Here is a 23,608-nt window from a genome sequence, read left to right on the forward strand (position 1 = left end):
ATTCATAAATATCCTCTTCCCTATAGGTTATTTGAAGTTTAGTAGGTATTTCTGAGCACAAGTGCTCAGTGCTTTCAGAGGACACACCAGTAAGATCTCTCCCTTCCAGCTGATCAGCTGTTCTACTGAAAATGTTGTTTAAATATTTATCCTAGTTAATTTAAGGAGTTGACTGTGTTGAAGAGTAACGAGAGAGAAGGGAGAAGAGATGCGCACAACCCGTATCTGTGTATGAATTTAGTCTTAAGTGAAATGCATCTGACTGTTTCAGGACATAATATTCCTTGAAGAATTCAACTTTATTGTTTTCTAATGTACATGGTATGGAAAGGGATTTTGGAATTACCAGATACCACAGAACTGGTAGAACTGTGGCTAATTGCTGAGCAAACATTCCCTTAAAAAAGTCTGCACATACTCTCGAAATACAGGTTCTCTTAGGGGGTGATTGAAAAGTGTTCCTCAGGCTGGAGACTGTTCGTATAATATGCTCAAGTATTTGAGGTAGTACACTTTCAACTGGAAAACAAGACCCTGTCAACCCCGGTTTGCCTGCCAGCTTTGCTGTCCTTAACAACAGCATTACCAAGGGCATCCTTTGAGTTTGATTTTAGTTTATCTCATAATGAACCATGAGACAGAATGTAAGGTAATTTTTGTATCAGTTTTAGAAAGAAAATCTGTTTCAGTTCTTTACCGAAGGAAAATGCAAGTAAATATAATAAGGTTATATTATAAACGAAACATTATTGTCCAAAATGTCATGCCTCCTTTTTTTTTTTTTTTTATATGACATGAAAGTATGTCAGCATTAGAAATTTATTATTATGGTAAATGTTTTTTTAAAGTGTGTTTTTCAACATAAATATATTTTTTGATTTTGTATGCCAGTATAGATAGTATTTTAAATTCCTTGAGAGTGTAATATTTTGGAAATAAAATGTTGACTTAAAAAAGAGTGTTTTCACAACAACAAGTTTTCAGTGTGTTATGGAGACTTCATCATGTCTTTAAGTGCCAGGACAGTTCATAACACCATTTTTTTATAATTTCATCATTGCTGACTTAATTTGGCAGAGTTCTATGTCAGGATCATTTTCAATTTAAAGACCTCCAAGGTAATGTGTAGTCTCTCATTTGCATTAATTGGGAATAAGCCCAAGTTTTACATTGAATTTGAATTCCAAATAGTCGGAGCTCTTGATTTTTCACGTGAAGCCTCAGCAAAGCTTAGCAATGTTTGGCAAGAGCAATGTCTTTGTTTCAAAATTTAGATGAAAGAGTCATTTGGCAAGTCCAAACTTGGAGTTTCTCTTTGATTTCTTCTGGTGGGCTGGTTTTGGCAAAATTATGAAGGTTATGTGGAGTGTTTTATTTTGACAGTACTGCCATTCTGCTCCAGTCATCCATTCTGAAGGGGTGAGAGAGCCACAGTCATCATCTTTTTCTGGATTGTACTGCAGTTTCCTTCCTCTGTTTGCCAGTATGCTTTTTGACAAACAAACTTACAGAGTAAGATGAAATTGATAAGCAGTACAGTTTCCTTACCTTTGAATGGATTTTCTGACAGACTTCTGAATTGCCTGGTTCTTGTATTTATCAAAGAGTCATGGTTTTTGTGCAAAGTGCTAAAACTTCCAAAGGCGTTGAGCAGAATCCAGCCGAACATGGCACTTAGAAAATCAGGCTCAAAAACCATTCCTCATTTCGTAAGAGGGTTAAAAATACATCTGCTTAAAACATTTAATTCAGTATCAATCTTAAAAGGAAAAACTTGAGCAAAAGCACAACAATTAATGTAAATAGTGCTGTGAGATTTAAGTGGGAGTAAAAATGTTTATTTAACACAGCCTGTGATACAACTGGATGTAGTATAAAGCATGCATGTTTTAGAACCTATAAGCAAGTGTACCTTGTAGTTACAAAGCATAGTTTCAAATCATGTTGATTGCATAATTTCAAAATAGGAAATAACTGGGTAAGAATGTGGTGGTGTAAGAAAAATAAGAAAGCCATAAAGCATGTCTCAAGTCTGTTGACATCTATAACCTTGTGTAAATCTGCTTATTAAAGTTTTGGAAAATATTTTTAATCAATAACCATCCATCATTAGGTTTTCTGGAAAGGAGACCTAATGTGTATATTTTAAAAAGCCAGTTCTCTTTTAGGACTGTTTTGCCTACAAGTGTGGTTTGACAGGTGCAGGAGATCTCCCATTAGTTTCCTTGAGGAGCCTAGATTCCTGTTTTGTGTTGTGATCAGAGTATCAAGGGACACAGTTACAAAATTCTCTTTCAGAATTTTCTTCTATTGTTGAGAAATTCATTAATCATTGAACAATTGAGCTTTGTGTAAAAAATGTCACAAAGAACAGCTATGTGGGAGCCCTGGAAACATTAACTAGAAGGTGTTTGGATAGACACGGTCTTATCAGTGAGTGAAATCAAATGTCACACACTTCAGCTGCTAAGGAGTCATCAATCATCCTTAGGAGTGAAGAAGGAGTATTCTGTGTTTGCCTCATTGATCTCAAGGCAGGAGGCTGCTCCTTCCCCTCCTGCAGGCATGACTGATGAGTCCTTAGGGCTTGAAGCTGTGTGACACTTGATTTAGGGGCCGCTGTCATCACTTGTGAGGCAAGCTGCCTGCCACCTCTCCCCTATAAGAGCCTCTTGGAAGGGTTCTTGGTTAAGTCATGAAAAAGAGAAACCTTAATTTCCTTCCCAAATTGATTTCACCAGAGTTCTGCGTAGCAGTTTACAGATCTATTTAATCCTATTTTACAAAGGAGATGTCTCATCTCATATAATTTAGAGATTATAAATGTAATAGATATGACACATTAAATGTCAAAATGAGTGTCTCCGTTTCATTAGCAAGTAGAGTGCCTTCTTCATGTCTAGACAATGATACAGGCTGAGATCTAAACAGTGCTTAATGAGAGTAAAAACTGTGAACTGCTTACACCGTAAAGATGGCCTAAAACTTGGGAAGCCACCAGTATTCCTTCTCTAAGCACTACGAATGTTTGACTAGAAACAGGAAATGTTGTTTAGTATGATGCCCCTGTCTACTTTAGCTTCCTGAGGTATGTAATACAATGTCTGAATGTTGTTTGATCTGTTGCTTATCTGCCATGAAGAATATTACTGGTAGGGTCTGCCCTAGGTGACTTTTCTAGGAATTTTTAATTCTGCTATTAACTGGGAGGACAAACACACAGTGTGTTGATGTATCTGCTGTCTACAAAAGGTGCAGAAAATGAAATTCTGTCCCTATCAAGCCAGTGGCATAAAATGACTTCAGTTTCAGCATTATTTTTATCTGGTGGTTGAGTGTATACAGGGAGATAGACTGTGGTAAACAGAGATAATTACAGCAGGACTTTTTTTGTTCATTCCGGCTAAATGCCATTATTGGAGGGAGGCAACCAAAGATTTTCTGCCTAGTAATTTGATAGGTTAATGTGAGACTGAGGTGTAACTTATTTTTGCTTGCTTCCTTCTTACATTCACAGGGGGGAAAAAAAGGTTATCAGGGAAAAAAGATCCTCTAATTATCTGGGCCTTCATTAATTGAATAAAATGAAATATTGGATGCAGAAAGATGCTTACAAATTGTTCAACATGCTTAAATAGGAGCACAGTTTCTTTTCTGTGTTCTTTCTTTCAACCTCTTTTAAGAATTGTAGCACAGTTCAGTTCCCTCTCAGTTTATTGTTCTGTACAACCCAGAAAGGCAGCCCAACATTTTCAGTGGTAGAACTTGATGATAACTCTGGGATTTTTCTCAGGTGAACATGGCATCATCCCAGCTACAAAGTTAAGTGCAGTGGGAACACTAGAAGTAGCATTATATCATAACAGTAAGATGGCTTTCTACCTGCAGCTCCCTCATCAGATGCAGGAATCGGGCAGGTTATGTAAAAGTAGTGAAGTTAATGGCCAAAGTCACAGAAGAAGCAAAGTACCATGTTCAGAGTAAAGGGCAAACAGGACCTTCTTGAGGAAGATAATGATGAAGATTAGGCAGAATCACAGTAATTCAATCTTGGTAATTGAAGAAAGCAAACTTAAAGTAAGAACATAAGTGTGACATGGAAGCAACTTTGCTGTGCAGGCTAAAGACCCTTTCCTCTCTAAATTTTGTCCTTCATTAACTTAAGACAACAGTAATTCTTTAGGGTTGTCAGTTACATCCACTGGAGGTATCTTTGTTTTTTTCTTAGTGGTGCAAATTTCTATTTCCTTTGTTAGGTGCCAATATGTGTGTTTTAGTGACTTGTTAAATGTCAGAAAAATTCAAACATGAAAGACTGTAGGCTGATTTTTCTCCTTGGTTTAACCTAAATTTCCCCTCTTTCAGTTTGTACCCATTACTCCTTGTCCTATCACTGCAGCTCCTGATGAGGAGTCCCTCTCTGACTTCTCTGTAGGCTCCCTTCAGATACTGGGTGGTTACGATGGGATCTCCATGCAACCTTCTCTTCTCCAGGCTGACCAGCCCCAACTCTCTTGGCCTGGTTTTGTAGGAACGGTGCTCCAGTCCTCTAATCCACTTCATGGCCCTCCTCTGGACACACTACAACAGTTCCATGTTCTTCCTATGTTGGGGACACCAGGACTGTGCACAGCACTCCAGGCAGGGTCTTGCAGAGCAGAGGGGCAGAATCCCTTCCCTCATCCTGCTGGCCATGCTGCTTTGGATGCAGCCCAGGACACGTCTGGCTTTCTGGGCTCCCAGTGCACGTTGCTGGGTCATGTTGAGTTTTTCATCAACCCAGGTTTCCCCTGCAGTTTTTCCCCCAAGTTTTCTCTACAGGGCTGCTCTCAGTCACTTCTCTGCCCCACCTGTAGGTGTGTCTGCAATTGCCATGACCCAGGTCACTTGAACTTCATGAGGTTTGCATTGGCCTACCTCTCAAGGTCCCTCTGATCAGCATCCCTTCCCTCCAGCAACAAAATTGAGGATGAATTTTCATTGTTGTCATCACCAGAAGCCTACATTGCAGGCTGCCTAAGTATATTGCCTCACTGAAAGTAAAGGGGGATGGTCATTTCCATGCATGCTGTTGTAAAATGTTGATCCATGTAAACAGATGAAAGAAAAGGAAAAAAGGGAGCAATGTAAAAATACTGATGTCTCTGTGTCATGTTATGTCCATGCTTCTACAGAGATGTACATGAAATGAGTTTGGAATATGTAAAGACTGGTGGACAGAAGAAAATGAGGAGTGGAGCCACAGCATGGAGGAGTGTAGGGAAAAGTTTGGAGGGAAGAGGAATGGAAGCTTGGCACAGCTCGTGAGGGCAGTAAAGTGGCTGAAGTGCATTTGCAATCAACAAGAAGAGCAAGGGGAAGGAGCTTCCATTGAGATACAAACCAGCTGCTTGATCCTTGCAGACCTTTCACCTCTAAAATGCTTCTGCCTCAGTTATTTCTAGCAGCTTACTGCAATTTTGGGACATCCCAGTCCAGGACAATCTTGTTCTCAATGAGTTGTTCTTCTAGGTGCTGGTGGGAATTTGACAGAAGGAAGACAGCAGGTGAACCTGCCTAGCACCTATCTTAGGGTAGTTTCTGGCTTACCAAGTATCAGGGAGTGGAAATACATGTCCGAGAGAAATGGTCTCTCTGCAGCAGAGGACTCTCAGATCTGTGTTTGGTTCATCTTCTAAAAGTAGGGCCCTGACACAATGTAGAGCTGAGGTTTCATGTTTAGTACAAGACTTGCCTACTTAACCACTGGCTTACCTGGTCCATACATAAAATTGTTTCGTAGCTTCATAAATAATTGAGGTTGAAATGGCAACACAGTCTTGAGAGACTCGTAGGACCTCACTTTATGTATGGATGTGTGTATATATGTGCGCGTGTGTATGTTTTTGGAATGATTTCTTTCCAGATTTGTTTGCAATAGATGACTTGGCTTTTAAAATGGACTGAAATAAACAGTGACAATTGAATTAGATAATATCAGGCACTTCTGGATTGGCAACCTAGTATTTTAATTATATCAATAATTTTGGAGTCCAAAGGATAGAACTATAGTTTGAAGTGTGGGAAAGTAACTATAAATTATATCTTGGCGATCTGTGCTCCTTCAATCACTTCCTGACTATGTTTACTCAGTTTTCAAGCCAGAGCAAGCTTTTCTAATGGCAAACATTGCAAGCCAATCTTGATCTGTAAAATGCGACCTGTCGCTTAGCCAATAAAAAAGCTGGACTATGGAAATGCTTTGGGATTTCTGTTTCTAATAGAGCACAACATAACTTTTATTACTACATCATTTTAGTCTTGTCAATGGGAGTAATTATTTTGCTGGTAACTTCAGCAGATGTGATGCATACTGAAGGCAGGTAGCTATAGTTAAAAAGACTATTGTGGAGGCTTAGTTGTGATATATTTCTAATGTAGTCACTGGGGTTGCAGAGGTAGGCAGCCAAAAGGGTGGCTGGGAGGAATTGCATGTTAATTTTCCATTGCTCCTGGGATGGTGAATCGTATAAGCATTTGAAATTATACAGGGAGCCTATGGATATGAAGGCTCTCAGGTCATGGAAATGTGTTATGGTCATAGCCCTGTGCTGCCACATTGCTACTGCTGCCCAGGGCAGTCAAATTAGGAGCAAAGTACGGGGTTGATTTGGGTTTTGTTTGTATATGTGAGGGTCCGCCAGAGCCAGAGGAATGCTTTGGAAAAAAGATCTATGTCTATTCTCTTTGCACTATTAAGTATAGGAAGGGTGGAACAAGGACCTACTCATCATTGATGCTATTGCTAATAGAAACCTGGATTTTATCATTCTGCCTTTACGCACTTAGTAAGAGAGAAAGATTTTGAAGTATATTGGGCAATATTCCTTTATTTTACTTTGTTGTGGTGGAGTGCCAGATACATTGTCATTTGAGATTTATGCCGGCAAAAGCCTGCAGTCGTGCATGGTTTGCTCTTTGACCTGCCTCCTCCTTCCTCCCTTTCCTCACCAGTCAGCTGCTGTCCCTCTGCTGCTAATTTACATCCCCAAATGAATGAAGCTTAATCCCTAAACCTTAATCCTCCTAAAACCAGCTGAACTTTGTGATCCTATCTTGACTTTGCAGGAGATTAAAAAAAAAAAGGGGGGGTGGGTGTTTGAAAAAATGTGCTCTAACTTCTAAAGAGTGCAGCCATCTTTTATGTTTTTTGGAGGGCTAAAATGCACTGGCATTGTATTGATCGATGTATTTTTCCTTGTTATTTTAATTTTTCACGTTGAACATAATCATTTGGGGTTTCTGTTTCAGTTCTGCTTCCTTGCTGAGCAGTGTGTACTCTTGGCAGGGGAATCTGAGGAAGAGGGCTTTCCAAGGAGACCTTGCTCTGACATAATAATGTGGACTGGGGACAGTGCACTCTGCCAGCATACTATTTCATAGATGAACATAGCAATGAGTCAAAATTTCACTAGCTCTCTCTCTTGAAAAGTAGGGATGTTTACTTCAGGAGCCGGGTAGTGTCTGAATGAGCTGCGCCCTTTCTGCCTGTAGGATTCTGTATTGATATGCTGCCAGCATCTTGTCCCAAAAGATTTCAGGCAGCAGAAGAGAATGCTCCTCCACTTTAAGCTGGGTATATATTTCTCCTCATAGTCATGGTGCCCGGTGAATTGGCAATATTCATCATACCTTTTGCCTAGGTGAATTATCACAGTGTTGAAATGTGAATGCAGTATATCTTTGTACAATTTTTGGTCTACAGACAAAACCAGAGCTGACCTGATAATCAGAGTTTAAATCTCTCTTTAATAGGGATGTTGTAGAGTGACAGAGCAAAGAGGGAAGCTCTTCCTCAAGCAGACAGTGAAGTGCATCAACCTCTGGAGCTCAGTTTGAGTGCAATCCCCTCTTATAAACCCACAGGCAAAGCTTAGCGAGGAGATTCTCCTCTCTGCCTGTGCTGCTCTCACTTTTAGGCTGGATCATAGCAACTTTTGTATTTTGGATGGTTTGGTCAGTATGGAATGTGATTGCTGGCTCACTTAGTAATGTGTCGTGTGGAGAGCACAGGTTGGGGAACCCGATGGTTTTCCTTACTTAAAGAAATGAACATTATAAAATGTGCAGTCTTTAACTTTGTAACAGATACAGGAGAGAATTGTACAAGATGGAATCAAATATGGGAATGCTTAAGCACCCAGAAACAATGGGATAGCTTATTAAAGGAAAGCAGGGAGAGAAAAACCCAAAACATAAAAATGAGATTCTTCTTGGTGGAAATCTTACAGACAAGCAACTTGTTTTGTGTTATGATTCCTTGGAAAGACAGTACTCTGCACAGCTGTTAGCCACGTAAGAAAGAAATACATATGTGCATATCTAAGTGTGAATATTCACTTACTATTCCAGTTTCCCCAAATACTTGGAATGAAGCTTTCAGCAGTGCTTGTTAGATTAAAAAAAAAAAAAAATCCTCTTGAGAAACTATGTTCCAAAACCTCAATTCTTATTAGGAAATGAAGCAACTTTCTTGTGGCATAAAAATAATCATGCTTTGGGTAAAAGCTTTCAAACATATGGCCCACAGAAATAGCAGACTTCAGAAAGATTTATCTTAAACAGTCTATAAACAATTTATCTTTGCATGTGGAAGCTGCACATCAGATAAAACATGTTCTTGCAAAGTGCCGTTCCTTAGGAAAACATCTTCAGTCTCCATCTTCAGGTAAGACCCCGCAAAACTACATTAGAAAATATGTCAAATGGTGCAGAAGTGTAGGAAAGACAACAGTAACTCCCCCACTGCTTTGCCAGTGACACAGGAGCCAATGGTACAGGGTTTGTAGGGTCTTTTAGTTGCTAGTCTGAGTTATGGAGGTGAAAAAGTATGGTTTGTGCGTTTTGTCAACCACACAAGCAAGTTTTAATATACCAGTTTGAGTATAGTATCTTTTTCATTATATTGGACAAAAATAGACATCTATTGCACAGACATATATTATCTTGTTTTTTCTTCCTCTGAGATGCCTAAAAAAAGGAAGAGACATGATCTAATTCAAGTCTGTGAATAAACGAGCAAAATATAGTTATCTGACGAGGCCAATGGTATCTTTTCATGAAGACTTTAAGTAGCCAGCCTTTGTGTCACTGCACAATCTTTATGGTTGCAGGAGCTTAGCAGGAAGCTTAGAGAGCTTTGCCTGTTTTGCTGCTTTTCTCATCAGTGCCTTAATGCCTGCTGATTAAGGGCTCATAAATCTTTGCAATATTAGCAGAGGAGTCCATTTCCATAGCAAATGGCAACGTTTCCCTGCCTCCTTCTAGCTGTTATCACACACGTGTGGCATATACTTGTAGGTATCATTGTCACACTCATACCATATATTCTGTGCAATGAATGCTCTCTTCCTGGAAACCTGAACCTCTTAACCACTGCTAGAGAGTAGCCTTTACTCTTGAGGTCACCTAACTTGGCAAGTCAGTGAGTTAATGGGTCTGAAAAGATTATCCTAGACCAAAATTGATGTAAACATTCTCCTTTCAATGTAGACCGTATGGGCTTGCATGCCTTTCATCTTTTGCTGCACATTCCAGATGTTTGCTTCTTTCCTCTCATCGTATATACAGGATGGGATAGATAATGTACTGAGTTGAGATTTACGTCCAAGGCATGATGTGTTTGTATTCTGCTTGATTACACCTTCTTTTTCCCCTTTTATTTGGGAGAGGAGAAGTACCTTAAAAGCCTTTTTTAAATTCAGGTTTGATTTGTTTATTCAGTGCTTTCCAAAAGCAGTCTGCTTGGAGTTCCTCATCCCCTCTATTTCCTCTGCTGTTCCCCTGCAATATATCTCCTTTCAGTTTAGGGTGACTCTATGACTTGGTTGCTTTGAAAAAGTTCCAGAAGAACTTCAACTCAAAATTTGCTTTGGAAAGGTCCATGTTAAAAAATAAATAATTAAATAACTAAGTACACAAATAAATAAATCAACATAAAACCAGATTTTTAGCTTGATTTATTTTGACAATCAAATGCTAATTTCTAATTTTTCCCCAGCTGATGCACTAATATGCATTCACTATTTAAGATTATGGGGAACACCTTAAAGTTACAGTGGGTGTTTCAGTTTTTATCTTTCACTGAATTTCAGCAGCCCTTAATGGCTAAATGCTATTAAAAATTTTATTTTGCTTTTTGGGGTCAACCTGAAGGACTCTGAAACTGAACTACTGTTAACTTCTCTTCTATATGGACAATTCTTAATTTTATTTTTCATCATCCAAATGTCATTTATTTTTCCCCAAAAGGCATGGTAGGTCTATTAATAAATGTCTGAATCCACAGACCACAGTTATTCCTACTGTTTCTCTGTTTTTCCAGTTCTCTTTATTTCACTGTGTGTCCATCCAGAACAGATTCCTTTTTTCCTCAATTCAAGGAGGATTCAAGCACACTTGATGCAAAATCAAAATGTATACTTAAGTATCAAGAAAATGTATTTAAAGAAAAAGGAAATGTTTTTGAATGAGGATAACGTTACCATCTGGAAAAAAATGTGATTATTTCACTCAAGAATTTGATTTGTTATATGTGTTATTTCTCTTAAATTAGACAACTGTGTTGTCTAACTATGCGTCTGTTTCTCAACTGATTTTTAGAAAAACTATTTGGGAGGGTGTTTTCCCCACAGCTTTCTTGATTCTGTACAATTCCACCAGTTTCTGTTAGTTTCCTAAATTCTATGTACTCCTGTCTTTAGTCCCTTGCCTTTACTGCCACTACTGCCCCACTCTGGGTTTGGCACCTTTTCTATTTAGTAGCAGGGAATTTTTAATCACTGATCTTGGCACACAGAGTAACTTTCTAGGCATGCAAAGTCCTTGTGAAAGGCCTTGTTACCATGACACATAGCCTTAGTTTACCTGAACCCTTAATATACTTTACATTAAGCTTCACCGAGAGATTCCATGGGTGTTTCCTCTCTTGAGTTTTAGGAAAAACAAAATGCAAAATTCTTGAAGAACAAGAAATTATTCAGGTATCCTTGAGTTAAAAACACATGTAACAAAGGCATGCATGGGAGGGAGCACTCACCTGGTGGTGAAAATGCATAGAGGAAATTTGTCTTCATAAAGCTGTGTGCTTGCATCTGTAGTGCCTTGGTCTGATATATGAGTTTGTAAACTTCTTAGCTTTTCAGAAAACAGTTTAAGGCTTTTATCTCTCTACTGAAAAAAACCCAGCACTCTTAAAAATAAAACATTGAGACTAAGAAATAAAAATTATTTTTAGCTCAAGGGTGCATATGCAGAGGTGAATTTTATCTTATGTATTTTGGGCTTTTATGATATGCTTTCACCAAGATGTGGAGTATGATTGCATGCTTCCACTTTGTATACTTTCATACTTTATTTAAAGGATAAATCACCTTTATCATGTGATAAATATTTTTCAAATTGTTTTAACAACTTAGACCAGCTAAAACATGAAATGGATTTTTTTTTCTTCATAATTTCTAAACTTCTCACAAACTGCTAGATTACCTTCCAATTATTAATATCCCATTTGGTCAGACTGTAGGAATTATGTAAATTATCTCTGGCAAAAGAAGGATATGCATAATAAATAAACTGTTCAGTGCAAAGAAACTCTGAGTGAGATGTCGCACTAAAAAGGACTCAATTATTTTATTTCTCTTGGCAGTTTTCTAAGGGTTTGCCATGAATTCAAAAATCATTCTCAACAAATCTACTGTATGGATCTTGGGTTCTTGGGGCTGCGCTATTGGAAAGCTGGAATTTATGTCTGTTACACTGTTGTGTATGAAAGCATAAATTAAGATTGTTTAAAAGGAGGCACTCAGCAACTGTGATTGTCTGCACAGAAATTCTCTCCCATTAAGATCTTAAATTGGTCTTGTGCCTAATTTGCATGGCTAATTCATTAGGGGCTGTTTAATCCAGTTATTAGTAGCTTCTTTGTCTGCATGAGCCTTCTGTAAGGGTAGACAAGCTTTAGATGTGGTGCTCTATAGTCCCTTGGCATCACAGTTAGGTATGTAAGGCCCAGGAAACGCCTCCTCTCCCTGGTGTCACTTCCACCTGTGATATGGGATTATTCTCTTGCCCTGAGGGAAGGACTGATGGTGAAAAAAGAGTGAGTCACTTTAGCAAGTATCAACTCCTGTGACACTTTCTCTTGTATTTGCTGTGTTTTCCATCACAGTGTGGCCATATTATCTACCAGTGCTCTTATTCTTAACACTTTGCTTTCTCATTCTAAATATAATGAGTTAATATTATGTTAAGTTAATAAATATAATATTACATTGCAATAAAACCAGTTTTAAAGTTTTGGTGTACACACTTAAAATACTGAATCATGCTGAGGAATCGAGATGGTGTTCTCTTGCAGATCCTGACACTTCAGGGATTTAAGGATATTTGTTTATGTGATATGATGAGATTATAGTATTGTGGAGGATGTCTGCAAGCCTTCAATGAAAAAAAAAACGAAAAGGCAGATTTTAATTTTCTGTAGTTGACTGAAAGGTTAAAGCTTGTTTTTCTTCCTTTGCATTGATGCATTTCATTCTGATTTTAAAGCTCAGAATTCTGCTTGTGTTCTTCTGTATAATAATTTTGCTTATCAACTTGCTTACACCACATGAAACATAAAATCAATGTTTCAGGCATGCATTTGTTTTTGCATTATGATATAATCTGTTTCTTTGTCATTCAAAATTCTAATTCAGCTTTTCCTTTCTCCTGTGACAGGATGACAAGGACTTGGTTCATGAGTTTGTTGTTGCTGAAGGTCTGACTTGCTTAATCAAAGTGGGAGCAGAAGCCGACCAGAATTATCAGAACTACATCCTGAGAGGTAAAGGAAATGCATCCAGAAGTTGTTTTTATTGCTTGGAAGCCCTCAAAGGCCTGCAGCAACTTGCTGTGTAAAGTGTCTTTGAACTTGCTTCTCAGTTTGGTCCTGATTCTTTCATGTTATTGCAAGAAAATTAAGGGCAGATTAGTACCAGTGAGCAGAATGAATTGGAATATTTGGAATCCTGATAGTCTCCTCATTGTCCACCTTTTTTTGTAGATTATACTGCAAACTTCTAAGAAAGGAAAGGCGTTCTAAAGCCTGTACTGGATAACTGTGTCAGAGGGCACAGAACAAAATAACTGCCTGGAGTGTGGTCATCTTTTACAGAGGAGCTGCTGTGAGCATATTGGACACAGCAGGACTAGTTTTGTGAGCTGTGTGTCTCTCCTTGCTTGCAGTGATGCACAGATCTTGACCTCCCAGGTTATGAGGGTTTTCTCCATGCTGCTTAGGTAGTTCAAAAGTACCAGGGAAACAGAGAGGGGCAACACCCAGCCTGCTCCATCACCCTGTTGGGAGATGTGTTTTTGTATCACCTCTTTCCGTTGTGGTGCAGCAGAATGCAGCATTATCAGTATCTATGGATATCATGCAGTATCCATGGACTAAACAGGGAGAAAGTCATACCTTTGGGGTCAGTTGGCTGGAAACAATGTTTGGCTATCTGACATTTTGGAGTTAAGCGGGTAACGAGAGGTTTAGGTTCTGTTCTTTGCACTACAAGGATAACTGGCAAAGATAGGGTTTGGAGAGTGATTTGGAAAAGGTGTGCTACGTGATGAGAAAGTGATTTCCTCTGTTGTGGCCCAAATGGATGTGTGTGTTTTTCATCTAGCCAGGCTAGGCTGTAAATTGGAGGAAACCTAGGCTGTAAATTTGGAGAGTTTCTTCAGTATTTTGAGGGGAGAACAGTCACTCCAAGGGATCTTTGCTGCTGGATGATCTCATAGTAAATACAGACTGCTTACGAATGCATAGTTGTGGTAGATTGCTCATTTGAGTTTTCTTAGACTGACGTATATGGCTGTATTTGAAAATGTTGCTTTGATGTATTTAACTGCTAAAACTCAAACTACACATGGAGGAGCAAAAAAAAAAAATAGAAAAACAAGTAGAAGCATTTTGTAAGAACCAGAAAAGCTGAATTATAGAAAGCAAGGATTCAAATAGTAAGTGGGGCTTCATGTGAAGACATTGAAGATAAGATCAGCTTTTGGAGGTGTAAAAGAAACAAGCCAGTAGTACAGAAATTACGTTCTATGTCAGTAGCTCTGCAGTCACATAGAAGTACTTGAATAGTAGACAAGGACACAGAAACGTGCAATAAAAAGTCTCTGGGAAAAAACTGGCCATAGATGCTCACAGGAAATTCAGACTAGAAGCAAAATAAAAGTGCTGTACGGGACAGTCTGGCCTTCATTCAAGGAGCCTTCCCCTTCTTCTTCCCCTCCCATATTCTAATGCATCCATCATTCAAGGAGATACAATGGTCTCTTTCTTGTTGTGGCTCTGAAGATCTTGGTTCTATAATCTAAAATGAGAAATTTTCAAGTGAATTCAAGTAATGATAAAATAGAGCCTTAGTGCCAATGTCCACAGCATCATACAAATGAAACTCATCTCATTGCATTGTTATTAACAAGTGATTACAGCTTGTTCAAAATGAATATAACAAATAAACAAACAAAACAACAATACAAAAAACTAACTAGAAGTATGCCATAAAGCTAAAAACATTATTTCAGGAAGATGCCTTTTGGGATTGGTAACTTCTGAAATCAGGTCTTTTTTTTACCCACATAGCTGCTGTGTGAAGCTGAAGTTTCTCTCTGGGTAGTGTATCCTAGCATCTTGTACAATAATACAACTTTTCTGTGTGATGTGGGCTTCATTTCAGAACCAAAATTGGTCTTGATTGTCTTTGAGGAAGTTCAAAGCTTGTTACAAGACCAAAATTACATCAGGTGGTTTGCAGTTCCAGGAGCCAGCATGTATTTTCTGAATAGGTCTGCGTGTGCAATGAGATAAAGATAGGTTTGGAAGTACAGTATAGCCAAACAATCTTATCCAAATGCATTGAGGAGGGTGCTGAAAAGAAGCATTAAATATGTCATGTAAGAGTGTTTCTGGTTATTAATTTTGGAAGATCACAGTGGTTGGTTAGGGGGTTTTTTTGTGGCAGTTGTGTGTACTTACTGTAGTGCTGCATTTTACTAAACTGGGAGTACTGGTAAATAGGTGAGTAAATTTTACTGAAGGTACATCACAGTTAGCACAGAGGTGGTCCTGTATGCTCTAAGCTTAGTGTTAAGCAGTGAAGATTTGAGAAGTAAAATGTAGTCTTCTTTTAGAAATTTTGTGCCTTCTTGCTGTGGTGTCCTTGTTCTGCTGATCCTTTTGGAGTGGAATAGATTCTCATTATTTTCATTGCATTTAACCTAAATCATAAATAGATGGGATTTCTCCTAAGTTCCATATTCTGGCTACATTCCTTCAGCACCTTTGGTGTCATTCACTCTTTTCCTCTGGCAATACTAACTCAGCTTGCAGGGCTTGTGACAGTAAGTGGCAGCCTTAGGCATGGCATTGCCTCCTTTGCTTCAAGGGCTCACCCACATGAGGCTGTCCCTCATCTTGACTGAGCAATTTCCCAGTGTTTCACATCAACTTGTTTGCCTGCACTCATCAAGAAATAGCTTTGTACCTTGGAGGGAAAACAGGCTGGAAATACACGTATACTTAACAGCTGTAGGTGCTTCAGTGAGTTCCAGGGACAAGTTATCTCTTGAGGACATTTCTTTCCTTTTTCCAAAGTCCATGTTGTTTCACTCTAATGTTTCCTGGTTGCAAATTTCTGCTTTGGGATTTTGACTTGGTTCAAGCCAGCCTGAGCTGCCAAAAAATGATTAAATATGAGTCATGAAAATTTTAGTTACTTTAATGGGTGAGTGAAGAGAAGGTAAGCGTGGCTTTTACATACAACATGGAGAAATCCAGACAGTTTATTGTTGAGTGCTAAGGAATGACTGTTTATTTCTGCTCAGGTCCCCTGAACTAGAGCTGTTTGACAGTACCTTTCCCAAAGTGTTCTCTGCTGTCAGCATATAGCCTATAGACTGGAAACCAACATTAGCCAGGGCTTCTCTCGAGGGTTACTTTTTTAGAAGACTAGCTTAGGAAACAGCTTTTGATCCTCCCTATGTAACAGTTCTTAAACCTAAATTTATTCTCCAATGTTCCTTTTAATTATTATGGACACCTAAAGAAACCATGTTTTGAGGGACTTTTTTCCCTCCATGAAAACAGGATTGTTTTCCTTTTGTTATTTCCTCCCTCTTCCTTTTTTACCGTAAGGATCCATAAGGATGAAGAACTTCACTGGTAGCACGGAAGTTAAAATTTTCTGTCCCAGTTACAAGATTGCCGTATGGTGGATGTTACCTTAGTATTCAAAAATAAATGGGAATGGGTTAAAAGTAATGACTATGTCCATAACTGGTGAAGATTAATGTAAATCTTATTGTAATTTTGAAGATTCTTTGGATATTGTCTGTTTGAAATTCAAATTCTATTTGAAATTGTCTGTTCCTTGCACAGAATGAGAAAGCAACACATGAAATGCCATGGTAGCCTTCACGTTTTCTGATAATTTAGCCAGTGCTGTTGGCAAGGTGAGGGAAAAAAAAGCAGCTTGTGTAGACCAAGGCTTAATTATTTAAAAAATATACTGAAAAAGTAAGCTATGAGGGTTCAGGGATGACTTTGCTGACACTCTGATATGAGGAGTTCTGCTGGTGGGGGATCCTGTGCTGTCTGTCCCTCAGATCAAACAAGAAGGCTGTCAAAAGGTCATCCAGCCTCCTTTGTAGAGTGTAGTTGTGTACTTGGGTCCCTATTTGCCTGCTTGTGGATTCAGATCAGTATTTAGAAGTGTCCATAATTAGATGAAAGCTAGAGATTGTTCTTGTGGTCTGTAAGCACAAGCCATGTGTCCAGTCCGAGCCGGCAAAGGCCTTGACCTTGCTGCAAGGTCTGAGGAACGAAGGCTGAGGGAAAAATAGGACAGCAGTCAGTACTCATACTAGACTATGCTTGAGTTAAATTCAACTTTTGGAGGCAGCTCTGATTTAGTGAGAGATGTGTGCTTATATGGAGAATAAGAATTTGAGTGTCAAGTCTGGATGAGAGATGGTTTCAATTTTGTTTGGTGGTTTTGAATTTCTAGTGTTGGGGTTTTTTAAAGAAGAAATAAAGAAAAACAAGTGCTTGGAGGAGCCTAGGAGTTATGATTTGAGGTAATATTTGTGCTTTAAGTTAACCCCTCTCCTGTAAAATGCCAAACCATTACTATAATCTAAAATTAAAGATAAGTAGAATCATAGGAACATTTATGTTGGAAAAGGCCCTTAATTGAGTTCAACCATTAACCTAACACTGCCAAATCCACCATGAAACCATGGCCCTAAGTACCATGTCTACACATCCTTTAAATATCTCCAAGGACAATATAGGCAAAACTTAAATAATTTGTACTTAATTCAATAATCTGGGCAGAACATCAGGTTGCAGTAGAACCAGTAGACCATTGTCCTGTCACAGACACTCTGCACTTCTGATAAAGTGTTGAAGTCCTGTGTATATCTACAGATACTGGTGCAAGCACAGAAGATTATGGTAATGGTCCTGGTAGAGGGACCTGAGATACTCTGAGGGACAATGACATACCACTTAAGAGGATTAAAGGTTGATAAGTTCATACGCAAAGTCAACAGCATCGTCAGTCTGATAGAACAGCATCTTTATTATTATGCCATACAATTTTTTCCTTAAAAATACTAAATGTTGTTTGTTTTGGAATCGCATTTGTACAAGCATGCTTTTATCTTCATGCAGATAGAATGAGTATATAATAATGCTTTTATTTTATTTTTTGCCTGGTTTTGCAAGACCTTTCAAGGACTTTATTTAAGTAATTTTATGGGGAACTTTTACCAGAAAAGTCCTATATGAGTTCTAAAATGTAAATAAGAAAGAGCTGAGTGTCTTAAAACACTAAAATCACATGTGAAACATAACTCCAAGGCACATTCTGATCTTTTTTAAATGCCTAAATTATGAGGGATCCATTAAAACAGTTTCCTTCAAGCCTGATGGCTGCAATTTGCACAGATGTGAACTGCCAGTGATGGAGACGTTCCCAAGAGGAGCAGTGACTTCCCAAGGTAGAGCAGTGAGAACTGAGGAGCCTGAAAGTTTCCAGTCCCCCATTGAGGCATAAGAATGGGGCAATATTTTGATTCCTCACCTGTCTAGCTGGTAAATGGGAGCCAACCTTTGCAAAGGGGTGGATGAAGAGAAAGAATGTAGCTGTATCTGGGTAGTTACCCTTTTAGTAATCTCAGCTTCCTATTGCAGCAAGGTAATTCTAAATCTGTATTTTGCATGTGCTTTTAATTATACAGTACAGTGTAGCTGACAACAATAAAAAATGGAAAGAAATTACTGTAAGAGCTACTAGTTATAAAGCAGAAAGTGACTGTGCTGTTTGAATTAGGAGACACTGAGCTGTTTGACAGGGTTGTTGGACATGCACAGGAGCCACCAGAGTCACTCAGAACTACAGATGAATGCCCAGGCAGGGGGTCAGGTTTTCTAAACTAACAGGCAAACAGCTCAAACACTGACATGTACCAAAGCCACCAACAGTTACGCCTATTTATAAAGCCAGAGGCATGCGATCCCACCTGCATGCCAAGTTTGGAACCAAGGGCTGTGCTGCATATTCTGGGAAATCAGATTAAATTCCTGAAACGACTCAGTGCTGGATGGTAAAAGACCATCTGGTTACTGTCTGTCACCAGGACACCGTGTGTGCCTGAAGATGTCAAGGAGCTAGAGGAAGTCGAAGGTGAGGGTGAGGTTTCACAAGCAGGCAGTGGAAGCTGCTGCTGATAACCCTTTCATTCTGAAAGCCAGGCATGAAGTTATCAGCAAGCTGGTGGCATTTCTGCACTGAGCCAACTGCTACTAGGAATGCTTGGGGTTTGTAAGTGTGCCCTCTGTAACGGGGGGATGATCTGCTTCCAGGAATTGGCTGGCTGTTTTAATCAAAAAGACCCCTCATTATTTTTACAGATATGAATGTTTCCAGTGCTCTTGAACTTTCCTCCCTCAACCTGATAAATTATGTGGCTTTGGCTTTTTGCATTAAAGGTTAGGTATTACAAAGCATTTAGCATAGAGAAGCACGTTCTTCTGCAGTAAATGTATATATGGGAAGCAGGGGTTGTGTAAATAACAAAAAAATAGAAATAAAGTCTGTGAGAGGCTATTTCTGTCCTAAATAGACATGTCTTGCTGGTTGGTACTGCAGCAGTAAAACAGATGGTAGTAATGTAAGTTTAGTAGTGAAAAGGGAGCTAATACTGAATACTGTGCATACCTTTGCAATATTCCTGTTTTAGTGTGAACTGGAGAACTGTTTAAACTATTCCAGCTGTAGAAAAGTATCCCAGCCCCAAGTAAATAGGAATAGACAGCACTTTATTAGGCTTACCTTTGTATTTCTTTATTTTCTTGAAGTCAAGTGTGAAAACTTCCCTGACTTTCTTAACCTTCAGTGTGCAGGTATCAGTACGCAACTGTGAAGTTCCTGTATATGTCTCTACATATTCAAGTTGTCTTCTAATGTGCAGTACTTTAAAATGATGTAAACTTATCACTTGATCTCAAAGTAGCTGCAGTAACAGCCTGAGCTTTAAAAAGAAATCAGGTGCCTGTACCTTGATTACTTGGGAGCGTTGCTTCTGAGAGAGACTTTCTGGCACAGTCTCCCAGTAAATTCAGTTCTTCGACCTTTCTGTCGAGTCTTTCAGAAAGCTTATCAGAGTTCGACACTTGTCCTGTGGGCATTTCAAAATTCATATCCTTCATTTTTGTGCTGGACATCAGACCACAGTTCCCATAGAACCATACCAACAGATGGCAACTCCACCTGGAAGCTGCTATGCCCACATAGTACAGGGCAGCTCCACATGGAGGTACAACCTAGGTTTCCTACCACCACTAGAAAAAAAACCACAAATAAAACGCACCAAACCAAGCCACAGCTGTGTGAGCCAGTTTGTAGCATGTTGGGGTCCCTCCCCCTGCCATGGAGCCCTGGGAGAGGGGCCCTGGGAGGGAGACACGGGGTTCCCCATTGGTTTTGTGTTCCCCTGCACGGGCAAGGACCCTCGGGTCCCGTGATTGAGCAGTTCCTGGGCAGAGCCCGGCCATGCGGCTGGAGAAATAAACATCTCTGAAAGTATCTACCAGGAATGGGTCCATGTATATTCTTTCCACGGGCCTCATTGTCTGATACACGTATTGCAGTAATCCCCACTGTAACAGTAGCAGATCAGTGTAGCTGTTAACGAGTAGCACTGCTGAGCTGAGGTACAGCCTGGCAGAGATGCAGCCATGCCATCTCCCTTGGTGGAATGGACTACACTGCCAGTTTTCCATCAGTGAGCATTATAGGTACCAGTTCTTGTAGTTCAGATCAAAAGTAACAGTCCCAGAAAAATCAGACCTATATACCTGGTGGCTCAGTACCTCTTTCTGCTACATGTGCAGAAGCCTCAAGATGTGCCTCTTCTTGAAAAGCCATGAAATGAAAAAATACAAATGGATTTAGGATCCTGATTCATGAACCCTTTAGATTAGAAACAATGAGGTTACAATGCTCTTTGTTATACCAGAAGAAAAGGGCACATTATACTATCTCCATGATTAATAATATAAACACTAAACCTCCTTGTCTCAGTAGGTGAATCCTCTTTCACTTCTGCAGATATCTCTTTAAGACTAAATGCTTTTGTTTACGTGTACAGGGGTAGTTGGGAGAGCTTGACACTGAAAGCCATGCAGTTTAAAAAGAGGGAAAACATCCTCCTTGCCTTCCACTCTACACTTCTAGCATTTCCTTTCTCCATTTCTCATCTGCATATTTTAAAACTATATTTATTAAGCTTGTTCTATGCATGCATTACACCGAGTTCCCTACTGAATATAACCTTAGGCTTTCCCTTAGTTGTTGGAGCAAGCACTGTCCTCTCCTTTGTCCTCCTCCTCCTCCCTCCCTTAACCCTGGATGTGATTGTGATGTGTGATCCATCTGGAAGCAGAGCCAGATGGTCCTCACACAGAGTGTACAGTACAAGTCCTCCCAGTCTGGGATGGGAATTGGCATCGAAGCAAATTTGAGTTCAAAAGTTTAACCACCCTACAGTAATTTACACATCTACAAAAAACCGGAGCTGTTCCTTGCTCCGCACATGATACGAAATGGCCTTTCATGTTGGGACTGCTCATGAGGAGGATATAGGGTCTACATGGAATTCAGTAATGACATCACCATAAAATTATGGATTTCCCTTGTTTTTAAAGCCGACAGAGGCTGGGAGCCTTTGAGTTGCTTTCTGTCTCTATGAAAATGAATCTTTGGGTTCTGAGTAATTTTTTTTATGCTTTGTGAAATTCCCATGAAATGTGACACCTCAGGCTATGCAAGACTCCGTGTAAAATGAGGAACTGGGCATGAAAAATGCACATCCTTAATTACTGAGCAAAGAGTAAGTACTTGGGAAGTACTCCCAGGGGCCTTAAAAGCCACTGTGGATGTTTTATGCTTTAACTACTCAAACTTCATGAACAAGCCTTGAAAACAATGTACCAATTCCAACTCATTACGAGTGTATTACAGAGTATTTCTACCTTTTTTAGTAATCTTGTAGCCTGAGAGTGTCTCATTAGAGAAGGAGAAAATATGTAGAAAAGACATTCATAAGCCTGCACAGACATGAATAATTGCACAGAGTATACAGCTGCTGGTAATTTCACTATAAATTATTAGCATTGAATATATGTACATAAAGCATGTTAAAATATGGTTGGTAAATAGAGCTTGATTATTCTCATTTCGAGGTTAGAGGCTTCCAGTTATTTGTGATGGTAGTTGCTAGGGTGCCACACAGAGTGCTCCATCCTGATACAGAATCAGGGAAAATTAAAGTCTTTAAAGGACAATTGGGAGAGGTAGGGTCACATATGTAAGACAATTGAGAGGTGCTGGCTGCTATTCCATGAAGGTGATTATTGTGTGATATAAGGACATGACAAAAATGAGATTCTTCAAACATCTTCAGGTTATTTCCATATCCAGATACATTATTTGAAGTCACAGATTAGCTCTGTCTGTCTGGAATCCTTGCAAAAGTGCATGCGTATGGATTTCTCTCAGTCTCATTCTCATAGGTGCAGTCAGAAAACTGGACCAGTGAACTGTAAACTCTTAAAATACTTATTTTCGTTACCATAAGGCAGTGACCTGCTTTTGAGTCTCTTATCACTACTCCATCAAATACTAAGAAATTGTAGATGAAGAACTTGAAAGCTAAGCCATAGGACTTGCATGTACTAGCACAGTATTAATTATTAACTGATCGTAAATGCTGTGTCCATACGTACGTGTCTAAGAAAAGCCGCAGAGTACTCGTAGGCTGACGACAGTGAGGGATAATTTTAATGAACACATGGGAATATTAATGTTTCTGTTCCTGCTGTAGAGAGTTTCTGCTTGCTTGTTCTTCTGTGCAGCCCTAAGGAGCACCGATGGAGCAGCACGTGCCCCTCAGGAAAGCAGAACTAGAAAATAGGTGCCTGTGAACATGGGTTGAACGAGAAAAGAGGGAAACTCTTTTGGCTGCTTTGTGATGGAGTGTAAGGACCAGCTTACCTTCTGCCAGCACTACTTCCTACCTTCTTCCTCTGCCCTGTCCACCTCCCTCCATACACAGGCCTGGAGACACTGATGGTGGTGTTGGAGTGACAAGAGGAGAATGGGAGCTGGTGTCCCCCCATTCCCCACATGGGTGTGAAGGTTGTCAGTGGATGCACAGGCAGGGGCTGAGCAGACTGGGTGAGGCAGCAAATTCAAGGTGCCATGTAAAGGCAGACAGGATATTGTGTCTTCCCTTTGCAAGCCAGAGGGAGAAGAGTTGTACTTGGGGCTCCCTGCCTGCAGTGGGGGGAAACAGAGGTTTATCCCATTCCTACAGTTTTACAAAAAAGTGGGGTTTGATACACAATTTATTAATTGTAACATGATTTCTTTCTCTCCGTATTGTCAGACAATAAGGATTTTTTTTTTTTTTCTGTTTTCACTGTGTGAGGCATTCCCAGCTTTTTCCATGTAAATTCTTGGCACTAAAGCTTGTGCTATCAGCCAGGAGAGGAGACTATGGCTACCTCCTGCACTCAGGCAATACAGGATCACTGGCCCACACTAGCTGCTAAACATACAGTACCTCTGTTGTTTAGGGTGTGTATTTCAATAATTTATCACTTTGACGTTTCTTCCCAGACAATTTAGTGGAGACTTTACTGATGTAGGTGCTATGCAGAATAAGCCTTTTTTTTTTTCTTTGCCTCTTTAATTTGTTTACAGTTCGAAAACAAATATTCTTCTGTCCTATGACCTTATAAGTGCTTTGGGTTCCCTGAAGTGAAGAAAACACTAAAAATACTGTTGTGTGCTGTGAGGAGTGCCATCAGATGGCTCTGGTGTTACAGCACATTGACTTGAGTCACTGAAGTGCTACTCAGGATATGCTGTATCTGTTGTGTGTTTTAAGTAGGTTTATTTAAATGACAGGTGGGGTCTTAAAGGACTTCTGCCAATACTGGGCAATATCCTGC

General features: G+C 39.5%; 1 protein-coding gene across 8 annotated transcripts in view; it reads left to right on the forward strand.

Annotated features, from left to right (window-relative positions):
- The window catches only part of FHOD3 (formin homology 2 domain containing 3), a 378,731-nt gene that overhangs the window by 174,411 nt on the left and 180,712 nt on the right, over positions 1-23,608 (forward strand). For all 8 annotated transcript variants that reach the window (XM_069004140.1, XM_069004136.1, XM_069004132.1 and 5 more), the window contains exon 5: positions 12,760-12,865. In XM_069004140.1, the coding sequence (XP_068860241.1) occupies positions 12,760-12,865 (106 nt within the window). The remainder of the gene's footprint in view (positions 1-12,759; positions 12,866-23,608) is intronic.

This window comes from Aphelocoma coerulescens, chromosome 2, assembly GCF_041296385.1.
Source record: "Aphelocoma coerulescens isolate FSJ_1873_10779 chromosome 2, UR_Acoe_1.0, whole genome shotgun sequence".
Lineage (NCBI taxonomy): Eukaryota > Metazoa > Chordata > Aves > Passeriformes > Corvidae > Aphelocoma > Aphelocoma coerulescens.